Raw genomic sequence first — 12,025 nt, forward strand, 5'->3', positions numbered from 1 at the left:
CATGTCTCTCTCTCTCTCTCTCTCTCTCTCTCTCTCTCTCTCTCTTTCTCTCCCTCCCTCTTCCTCTCTTCTTTCCTCTATACTCTCGTCATAATAAAAGAATCTGTTCCTCCCTCTATAACGCCGCTCCGCCTCTACCGTTTCGACAAGCAACGGCAGCACGTTCGAGCAGGTTCTCAGGAATTCACGACTCATGCGGCGACCGGGTGTCCGGGTGAAACGGATAATGGCATTTAACGAGAAGGAATCGTTGCACCGGGCGCACCGAGCGCGGCTCAAATTGCCGGGTCAGGCTAATGTACAAATGACGCCTGATAACGATCGTGGGTATTGTTCTAACACCTTTCTTTCCAGGCACTTTACCCCGTGAGAACGCGCGTCCGCCCTTCTTCCATTATCCTAGCTGGATATCGGTCCTTAATTTCGTGAATCGTTCTTACTTCTATCATTTTAATTCTTTACGTTATTATTCGAATTATCGATTGATTCTCGCATTGGTCAGTAATTAGAATAATTAAACTTGAATTAATTAATTTAAATGATAAAAAGACGGGCTGATTAATTTAATTTTATTAGGATTATTAGTGGATTATTATCATAGTATGTTGAAAAACCCTAAAAATATTGATATTTTTATTAGATTAACTAATTAACAGATGTTTGAAATTTTATGAGTCCGAGAGAGATACACCACACATATTTTTAATATAATTTTTAATACATATTATAGTATACGCTACATTTTTTTTCACGTATATATACATATATGTAAACAGATGGATTGTTTCGCAGAACTGATTGATGTAATTAGCACGCACGGACTCTAATCGGAAACCGCGGAATTAATATGCAAGTTCAAGCGCATAAACGCTCGCAGGGGGAGTGCGAGAAAAGGGGGGGGGGCGGACGAATTTGGATGATAGAGAAAGAGAACGAAAAAGGTGGCGGGATAAGAGAGGTGGCTCTCCTCGTCTCTGAAAACTGGTCTGGTGCAGTTGCGGTCTTAGGAACGGAGGAGAGTCGAAGGAGCTGCATTCCCCGGTAATTAGTCTCACCCATAAATTACTGGCTATTTCGCGTCTGTGTTGGTCACGAGTCGGTAACACCCGTTCCACCCTCCCCGCCCCGGTACGTTCCAACTTTTCTTTCTTCTCTTCCTACACTTCTTCGTACAACGGTTGGTCACTCAAAATTTCTCCTTCGTGTAAATGACAGATGTGAGGTGTGAGAACGCGGAGACCTTAGGATCCGCGAATGTAAGAACTTATTGTTACGTTTCGTTGTTCCACCAACATTGATATGCATATACTTTCTGTTAATTATTTTTATACTGACCCTTTTTTTGATACACACACACACACATACAGCTGAATATGGCTGGTTCCTTCTAGATGAATTTACATAATTCAACGCACAATTGTATGTTATTTGTCTCAGCGAGTTAGATGTTGTAAGATATCACGTACGAATGAAGTATCTAAATACGAAGAGATGTGCTACTTAGTGGCGGAAGGTTATAAGTGCCAGGAGGTCCGATTCTATGGGAACGAAACGGGCTCATCTTTGCCGTAGGTCCGCGGACCTGTTCTGGACCAAGTGGATCTCTCGGGGCGCTGAAGAAAGGGGCACAGGACCCCGCTGCTAAATGAGCTGTAATACGGACCCCCGCTGAACTTCTCCTCTCCCCGTCTTGCCCTCCTTGAATCGTACTCCGAGATATATTCCCCCCTCTCTTTCATCGCTGCTTAAAACCACTCACGCTGCTCGGGCCGCAGGTTATGATATGACCACACGAGACGACTTCTTCTGCCGTCGACTCTTCCTGCAATATTTTTGCTTCTCTCGGCTCTCCTTTATTTTTTCCTCCTTTCATCGCCGCTATTATCGCCCTCGTCTCTATCACTGAGATCCCATCAATGACTTGCCCTATTCCTGGAGATTGCGCGTTCAGGAAAGGAAATCTTTACGGAAATAAGTAGGCAAAAAAAAATAGAGTTAAGGTGAAAGAATATAAGAGCATTAGCTTTTTTTAAGAAATCAATTAGCCGAATGAAAAAAATGTTATTGAAAGGTAATTCATTGACATTGAAATAATATTTATAGGTGTTATGAAAACAAGTTGTTATGTATACGCAAAATTGTTTTGTTTTATTTGAGTAATTCGCGTTGTTAATAATATTTTTTTATGTAAAATATCAGTATGTTATTAATATCATGACACAATTATTATTGCAGATTTTTAATATATACAACAATAGTTATGTAATGATGTTATTTATTGCATTACGCGATTAAATAAATATATTTTTTCAATTAAACGGTAGAATCTATTTTTATCTTACATTATCGGCGATGCATTTTCTTCTGCGAAAACATCGTTTCCGCTATTGAGCAAACTAATTCGCAGTTTGTTGTCCCAACTATTATTCTGAGAAATAACGGGAAATGGTCGTGACATCGAGAGCTATTGCTCGTAAAACTATTCGGTCAACGAAGCAATTGACCCGCGACTCAACGGCCGATCCAACAATTAGGCCAATTCCGATCAGCGCTGTAACTCGTACGATCGATGGCGCGGAAACGATTAATTAAGGGATCTTAATTATAATTAAGCTCTTCTTGATTTCATTAGACCCCGCGCGAAGTTTCTCAAGGTCGGGTCGTCATTCGTTTCTCAAAGATCACGTATTTCGATCGCGAATGAGGAACCGCGGGATTTAAGTCGGGAGTGAACTCTCGTAAACTCTTAACGATTCGAGCTATTAGCTGGATGTGATCATTATTGCGCGGACGCGAGGCTAGATGCATATATTGTAAAATATCGTCATGTAACGCGGCAGTAAACATACTCCTGGGAGCTATAATTACCGTACGTTCCGCGTAATGACGACTGTTAAAAGACCGAACGCCGCTACCGAAATAGAACGCTGTTAGCGGCAGAAGCTACATCTATTACTAGGCCTCATCTCTGGGTGTAATAGAATTCGGAGCACCGATATACACTCTCTGAAACGCGACGAAGTGCTCGAAAACCGGTAAAGGCTGCGCGCGGGGCCGCGAGGCGCTCGCGCGGCTTTGTCGTGGCGGCGGAGATGAAAAGGATGTAGCGAGCCACACGCCGACAGCTTAAGCCCTCAATAGCCCTCTACGATGGTGCCCGCGGCGTGTACCGAAGCCATGATATGGTGGGAGGAGGCGAGGCAAGGTAGAAGGAGCAGGTCGCCGCGCCGCGCTGGTCGAAAGGAGGAAGAGAAAAGAAGCGAGGGAGAGACGCGAAAGGACCAGTCGGGGCGAGGTGGCGGGTCGAAGGGAAACGAGGCATGAGACGGCTACCGAGCGGAGAGAGAGCTCGCCTTCACAAAGCATCAGAATGGGACTTACCGGGGCCCCGTTATTAGTCCTTACTCGCTTCGTACGCGTATTGGGTAGGGCCCACGAGGGGAAGATCAGATCTCTCTCGCGTCTCGAGTCGCACACACGAGTACCTGCTCTTGTGTGTATCTCATCCCGTGAAGGCGGACGGCGACACGGAAAATGTCAGGATCATCATCGATACCTGCTTTTCTCGTGGCGCTTCTCAACCCTGAAAACTCATCATCCGGTAAAAGAGTTCTCTTTGTCACGCTACTATTGGCGAAGGGGCGATGAGAAGCGGATGGGACAGCGACTCGTCGGGGCCGAAATTCACTTGACAGGGCGCAGCAAACTCCTTATTACGGAAATGAGAGGGTAGGAGGGTGTGTGGTAGAGGGATAAGAGGTATACTCGAGCGTCGAATCGATCTCCGGATAATCTTTCGATCAAGTCCTTTTTATTTTCGAAGCGGTAAATCATGGTTGCAGTCTCTTTTCAATTTATCGCTTCAATTTCGTTACGCTTATCGCGATAATAATGATTAGGTTACTTACGAATAAGACGAGAGAAACGTGATAAAACTCTATATATTTCTTATTTTATTAATAGAATAAATTTAAATATTGTGCAAAATATTACTACAAATATTTCTAAGGACGCATTCGCAAATATTTAGGCTACATATCAATGGCAAGTAATAACTGAGATATTTTAATATATCTCAATACATTTTAGGGTGAATCTCATGATTCCATATTATACTTCATTTGATCGAAATTTATAGTAAAGCGCTTTCCAGAAGATTCAATCCTCACGATATATTTTCTCGTGCCAGAAAAAATACGCGCAGCGTACGGCGGATCATTTTTTAATGTCCTAAAGGCTGTGCTATCTCATTGCGACCTGTTAATGATTTCTGACCGCTATTATTCATCGCCCGGCATCGCGTCTATCACCTTGACATCGCGCGTCCGAGAGACTCGTGGTCGCGCCTCCCTCCGTGGGATCCTAGGCAGAGCGCGGCCGGCCGGCGCGAGAGCAGAGAGGATTGGAGAGGATCCGATCCGACGAGAGTGAGCCTCTTCGTGTCGACAAGTTCCGTAGGCGAGTTAAAAGTGGAAAAGAGGGGCTCGGTTGCGTCTCGTTGCCGCCGAGCGGCGCTCACCTGCCTAGTCCGCAACAGTCTCGTACGGTTCGCTCCGGCCAGGAGCCTCGCCGGCGATCGCAGACGGCTGGAGAGAACCTCGCTGTCTCCCCTACCATCTGGATTTTTCCACTTACGCCAGACTTTCTCACCAGGCTTTCCATCCCTTCTTCCCCCCTCCTGCCTACGTTATTTCCGTCCTTCTGTCGGCTCCCTCTCGGTTCTTCTTTCTCGCCTACAATTTTGCGCGCGTTACTTCGAAATTCGCGAGTACTTTGCGATCCATCCGTTCGATCTGCCTGAAGAATCTTCAGCATCTTCATCGGAAGGGGGATGGCCTCTTTTACGAAGATCGCGTTTCTCGCGACGGCAAAATCGAAGACGCGCCCGTCGCGGGCGTCGGCGACGATGGTCTTGCGACGGCGGCGATGGTGATGGTTGTCGTGGTGGTGGTGCTGGTGCCGGTGAAGAAGAAGAGGAAGAAGAAGAAGAAGAAGAAGAGGAAGAAGAAAACGGCGTATATTGGTGGGGGCAACTCTTCTCTACTCCCCAGAACTGGTGGGGGTAAGGCAACACTCAAAGATCGTGGTGACGTAGTTCTGGCAGGAACGCGACGCGTTTTTGCCCACGTAGCGAGAAAACTTTTCTACGCTTCACCTGTATCTTACGTACTTGGTACTTTTGGAGCAGAGGAAGAGAAAGAAACAAGACGGAAGTAGAGAAAGAGAGGAGAAGGAAGAGAAACGTCAGATACCTTGACAAACAGAGAGAGAGAGAGAGAGAGAGAGAGGGGGGGGAAGAAGAGGAAGCCAGCGAGTGCGAGAGAAGGACAGAGGGTGACTGGGGAGGGGGGAAAAGAGGGGGCAAGTGGTCCAAATGGACCGGAAGTCAGTGCTCCTCTTCCGGGTCTTCCTTGAATCGTGAGCCCCTTTTTCGCGATCTCGAAGACGTGTCTCTCCCAACGAAGGATATCTTCTCCGATTGCCCTCGAGCTTTTTCGAGCGTGATACGATCATGAAGATCGAGTGTTCACCGCGATCGTCATGGCCGCGTAATCTCGGTAACTTTGCTTCGCAAGAAGAGGTGTCGAGAGACGCAACGTCGAAGAATAATTCTTCGATAGATGCAACGATCAAGAACGAAGAACCTTGCAAGTAAATCTTTCTCTCTCTCTCTCTCTCTCTCTCTCTCTCTCTCTGCGAGCGATGACCATTGTCCTCGAGCGCGCTCCTGTACCGGTCCTGAGAACATCCGTTCCATCGAGGGTTTCAAGAGGAACCGGCGGCACTTTGCGGGCGACGATTTACGTTGCGATGCCGAGTTTTGCTGGACCGCACGATAAGGGAGTCGCGCGGTAGAGGGGCAGAGTGCGTCGTCAGTTCGCGTGCCAATTATCGGCCACGAGGTGCATTCGAAACCGAGGAACACGCACTGGTGAACTCACGCGTATTGGTGGTTCGCGGTCGAGACTCGTCTTTGCAGCCGGGCACCGGTGAACTCACGAACACCATCGTCTCGCGCGTTTTTCGCTGTCTTTATCGAACGTCAGTGCGCCGAGCGGACAAAGGAAAAAGTAATCGGTGATCGGTTCGAGGGTGTTATCCGGTGCGGAGGGGATGGAGATGCGCCCCGTTCTCGTGGCGATCTGCCTCCTCCTCGTCACCCCCATTACCGGCTCTTTCTGGTGAGTGACACACACATTTCTTTCTGGCGTTGTTCCCTTCTTTTGTTTTGCTCCGTTTGTGCTGTGAAGACGCATCGCTAAATCTTTACAAGAGCATTTATGTATATTAGATTTATATGAAGTGGGATACAGATCAAACAGAGTATAAAGTTCAAGGTTTCTCTTTTCTCGCTGCCCTTTTAATTATTCCTTTGTTAAGAGAAATAAGTATTAGTAAACAAGTTGCATTCATATACAGGTGACCGCTTCTCATTCTGAGTTTTACTTGTCTAATTATAAACAGTATCTCGAGCTAATGTGAGAAATTTACAAACATTTATAATATTGTTTATGTTATAAATGTAATTTAATTTAGTTTTTATTATTAGACTTTCGCGGGATCCTCTCAGACTTACGAATTCGAAACGTGATAAAACATTTTTCGCTCTGCTACTTTTGACGTGATTATCTTAACGTGATTATCTTAACTGGCAGCAACGGTTGTCTCCGCGATAGGAATAACAACGCGTTTTCGCTTCCCTCGTCAAAGTCTCCCAAAAATGAGATAAAGAGAGAACAGCTTGTCATGTCCTTGGCGCCATTACACGTGACGGCCATAAAAAACGTAGATTAAAAAAACATAAGTCACATGTATGGCACGGTAATTTATCCCGCTTGTTTGTTTAGCTAGAAAAAAAGGAAATATAGAACAAATATTTCTCTCGTATAATTCGATTCTTACTTATATTTTAACGTATGAACACAATTGCGAGCGTTTTGATTGCGATTTCATTGACATCGTGGATCTATTCGTCAAAATTCCCTCTTTTTAACTTACTTACTTGTGTTAAATTATAAATACTTGTTTATTTTACGCAGCTAAACTTCCGTATCCAAGTCCTATTCCAATGACCCTTTTAGTAAGTTATCGTTTTTGCGTTTAACGTTAGTACTGTGTCTTATATTGTTGTCCGCGTATCTTCAATCTCTATACAAGTGTTGCCATGACATTACGCGTACGTGGATACGAGATTGTCGCTTTGGTTGCATTTTAAAGCCAATACTTGGCGAACGTGAAGAACTAACGAGTGCTCCAGTTTCGAGGTGCGTCATCTGGGTTATCAATTACGTCGCGCGTTACGCGCACGTAAGATGAGTAATGGCGCTATAAATCCTCCTTTGGTAGTTATCCATGCTCTTATAAGCAAGCTACGTCTTAAGATTTATGACCTTATTTTGTGCGTACGTAAATCGCTCATTACATTGAACGCAAACGCAGCCTCGCTAAATATCTCTTTATTTCCGACTGTGACTACATGCGAACTCATTTTGCCTATTTGTTAAATCATGCACTCTATTTCAGTTTATTTTTAAATTGCGATGATTGTGTCGGTTGACGAAGGAGATTCTAAAATATCGAACGTATAACAATTAGCGCGACGCGAGATCACGTGACACTTTCAGTAGCTACCGTTGAATCCCAATTATCTCGACGAGTAACAATAAATTACTCGGTAGCGTGACATTTTGTGTACCTCACTTTGTTACGCAAATGTTTGCACGGTGATAGAACGTTATCGTGCCCGTGCCACTCGGGATAACAGCATCCGGAGACGGACTGTGTCGTATCTATCTAGCGTAGCGTGGACATTATTATGCACATATCAACAAGGTGAAAGTAATTCAATTACTATCATATACTGGAAACATCATATTATTAATTACCACGCAATTAAGAGCGATTATCAAATTGGCCGATCATTGTACCAATTTTGATCAGGTAGACATTTTTGGGGGGGTTCTGAATGAAACGTTTTCTTGAGTGCTCATTTACGATGGGTCAAGTTTAGCATCAGAGTCAGAGGAAAGCTTGCTCGCGCAGGAATGAGGATGGAGTCCCTCTTGAGACTGGTTAAATATTTGTTTCCGATTTAAGACGGATTTCTGCATCCTGACGATGTGCCGTGAGTCCGCACCTTGTTGCTTTCTGGCTCGCTTGCCTGTCGCAGCCGTCGTTCACGGCGTGTTTGATAAATATATTAGGAGGATGACGGTTTGTGTTTCGATAACAGGTACTTAACGGCCAGACTGGAAACTCGTCGGTCTTTCTTTCTGCGTGCTTCGTCCATCATCTGCGAGTTAATCTGCGGCTACTATCGCGCATGAAGGCACGTGTCGCACCGTTTTATCCGCTTCAGCAGTTATCGCGGCGCATACCACAGCCACAAAATTCAATCTATAAAATCTCGTAAATTTATTAGAGCAATTCGTACACGCATGAGTTTTTTAATTGAAAGATTATCTATAGAAATTGAAAGTTTTATTCTTTTATCATGATATTTCGACATTATTAAAAATATAGCGTAGGTACTTATTGAACATACGTACTACGGTGATAAGTATCGCGATGCGATGTATAAATTAATACGCATTGCTTTAACGTGAATTTATCGGTATTAAGGATATTAACTCTCAAAAATTCTTAAAATTCTTTAAATTAGAGGCTATGGAGATCTAGAAATGTTTCTACCGAACTCCGGCGAAACGTCATCTCTGCGATCCTCATTCCTGCGGAATGCCGCCCTTGCTCCGAAAATATTGCGGGCACCATAAATCAGTCGGTCGTACGATCGTTCGTCATCGAGTCGCGCATTACGTCCTTCTCGCGAATCTTCCTAGGGAGCCCGCGAGGACCCGGGGCTCCGATTATCCGATTGGAACCGGATTCCCCTTTCGGTCGATCGGCATTCCTCGGTTTTTTCGCGACGAATACCGCTCTATCTCCCTCTCGTTCCCTACTGCTCGCGCGTAGCCGCGTCCCTCCGTCCTTCTCGCGCGGTCCTCTGGGAACGAAGGGACTCGCGGAGGAACCGAGGGAGGATGGGCGATTCACGAAGGGACAAAGACGACCAAAGTGGAGGAGTAAAGAGGTAAAGAAGTGAGCGAGGATGGACAATGGTCTCGCTCAAAGCGTCACCCGTAAATCTCGTTGAGCGCGTATAATTTGTAAGTCGGCAGGAGCCCTCCTCCGCCCTCTTCATCCTCCGTCGTCCTCGTCGTCCACCGGCAGCCGTTGCCTGCGTTTCTTCCCTCTCAGGAGATATACACGGAGTTCGTTCCACGTTCCTACGCGGCAATCGTATGTCCCGGGCGGCTCGTGCATTTCTTCGAAGTGCTACACGTTGAACGCCGATAATACTGTCGGTTTTTGTATCGGTTACACCGTAGAAGAACAATACGCTCTGTCGTGAAATTGTTAGATAGTACTTCTTATCTTCTACGGTCTCACAAAATGGATAGACTTAAGATGAAACTTTAACGATTAGGTCTAGGTACGCGATAACGCTTTTTGTTCAGCGGCCAAGAGTAAATACCGAGAGATGCGCGTGTCCTCTGGCTGCGTAATCAATTGTTAAACGTACATGCTGTATTCCATTTGATTCTGAAAAGTGAAGAAGTGCGGGCTTTGTGCCAAGTATATAATAATTATTTCACAAATATTAGCACTATATAGATATAAGACAGAATCGATGGATAGTTTTATTTGCTTCGGAGACAAGACATGTTGGTCGATCGATTATTTACAATATTTACGAAAAGAAGATGGTGTTTGAAAAGGTTTATTATACACAAATTGATCGCATTAAAGCAATTTTTTGTGGAAAGTCTCTGTTTACGGCTCGTGTATTTTCAGATACGTCGCTTATTTAGTCGATGATTGCGCAGCTTATCGTTATAGTTTCGCGATTTTTCCTCGCCGCTAATCTACGATCTTCGCGCGAGTTCCGCTAAATTTTTATGGACTTTCCGTGAAATCACCGTGGAGGATTACCGTGATTACCAATTACGCCACGGACCATTCCGATTTTCATACGAGTTGGACGTCTCGCATTAATAAGCAAACCCGCTCTCGCCCGCCGCGCCGCGCCGCGCCGCGCCGCCTCGCGCGCGCGCTTTCACGCACCGCTTCGTCTCCGCGAGCGACGCGATCGAGCGGCGGATAGTCGCGCGCGATCGATCGCAGGTGCGTGGCACGTAGACAGGTCCGAGAACGCGCGCGATAGATCGGCGGTCGGCCGCCGATGTATCGTAACGGCGAGCCTCGGCGATAATACGATAGCGGGCTCGCGAACCCGGCCAATGGGCCGCGGTGGGCAGTCCGCGGCTACCATCCTGCTGGTTGGACAACCCGATCCGCTCCCCCACGCTTCCCCACCTGGACCATTCTCTTCGTTCTCTCTCACCTGCTGTATATTCATAATCATAAGATCGCGCTCGCCGCGCGGTGCGTGAGCACGCATGCGCCTTAGATCGCGCACGCATCGGCAATCGGCAAACTTACGAGTGGCAAAGCAGGTGGATTTATTTATTGAAAAGATTCCATTTTGCATGTAATTGGAGTCTATATATATCGTTTGTGACGAGCGGCGAGAAGCGACTAACGTTCGTTAAAACAGCTGATATACTTACATATTCATTGAATTACTGATATTTGAAATTTACTTTTTAATGATGCTTCTTATAAAGGAAAATTAATTGATTCTTACGTATTTAATATTTGCGAAGAGTTTTTTTTACAATAAATTACATTTGATATACAAAGTTCGGGAAGATAGGTGTATATTCGAATACATTTTAATTTTATTTTATTTATACGAAATTTTTATTTTTCATGTATACGAATTCGTTGCTTAAAATATAGTAGATAAACGCCGCTTATACAGCTCGTAACTGATTTATCGTTGCCAATGTGGCTTCACGATTGTAGATCGATATTAATGGTGTTGGAGCTGTTAAATTGGATTAAATTAAAATCAATTTAATTACATATTCTTACATATACCGTCTACGATAATTTACGGTGCGTCTTGCGCGGAAAGGCATACTTTACGACACGCTCTTAATATGAGTATTATTAGTCCGGATGGCGCGTAATAATTCTTGATTACTATAATTACACGATGTACGTGACTGATCGTGTCGATATACGCGAGCAGTGACGTTGGTGCTAAAGCGGTCTTAATCATAGGTACGAATTTTATTCTCAGAACATGCCGAGCAAGATCTAAAAGATATCGCAAATTGACGATATTTTTCATTTAACGTATTCGTAACTGTTCAATTAAGTATATACACGTTCTTCCTTCCCTCGACGTAGGTTACAGATATAATAGTCACTTTTACATATTTTTTTGGTGATAAATGTGAAAGTAAGGATAAGGATATTTCAGAAATCTGGTTGACATACGACTACGATTATTATAAATCAATATCTCAGATTTTTCTTTTGCTTCTTGCGTAGATGGCGAAATCTTCGCGCGCTCGAAGTGGGTCGTTCTCCGTCATACGATGCCAACGTAAACACATAATTTATCCCCTTTCCATCTTTTTGTTCCGCATATGCTTGATATGAGGCTTCGCCGTTGTGAGATTTTTGAATTAAATATAGTGTGCCTCCCTGACTTTTTCCAGTTACGAATATACGCTCGATCATTCGCGACCGAGACGGTTGCGTTCCGCTACTCTTGCGAGATGGAAATACGATAGGTGCATAACGCATACATATTCACATACGCTACGCATGCCAAATTAATATATATAACGTATGTTGGAACGTACGACATTCCAGCGAACGCTGCATTTTTAATAAGAATGGTTATTCGTCAGCATTACATATATCTCTAATATAATTATTTATTTAATATAATAAAATTGATCTCTCTCTCTCTGCTAATTATCTTATTTAGCGGTTGAGAGTTAATATACTTAGTATTAAATATAAAAAAAACCACAGCGAAATATGTCTTTGTACAAAAGATTCGCTTCCAAGAGTGCCCCGAGCGGTCATTTAACGGTGGTTGTAA

The 12,025-nt window shown here is 44.4% G+C and overlaps 1 protein-coding gene across 2 annotated transcripts in view; it reads left to right on the plus strand.

The window, feature by feature from the left end:
- The window catches only part of LOC143904777 (protein Wnt-6), a 102,792-nt gene that overhangs the window by 58,909 nt on the left and 31,858 nt on the right, over positions 1-12,025 (plus strand). The window contains exon 1 of one of the 2 annotated variants that reach the window (XM_077419701.1): positions 4,835-6,182. The exons of the other annotated variant lie outside the window; for it this stretch is intronic. Coding sequence (XP_077275827.1) covers positions 6,115-6,182 — 68 coding nt within the window. The 5' untranslated portion in view covers positions 4,835-6,114. Of the gene's footprint in view, positions 1-4,834; positions 6,183-12,025 lie in introns of those variants that run through there. 2 annotated transcript variants of the gene reach the window in all.

This window comes from Temnothorax americanus, unplaced genomic scaffold, assembly GCF_048541705.1.
Source record: "Temnothorax americanus isolate GAGA-0224 unplaced genomic scaffold, ASM4854170v1 Scaffold58, whole genome shotgun sequence".
Taxonomy (NCBI): domain Eukaryota; kingdom Metazoa; phylum Arthropoda; class Insecta; order Hymenoptera; family Formicidae; genus Temnothorax; species Temnothorax americanus.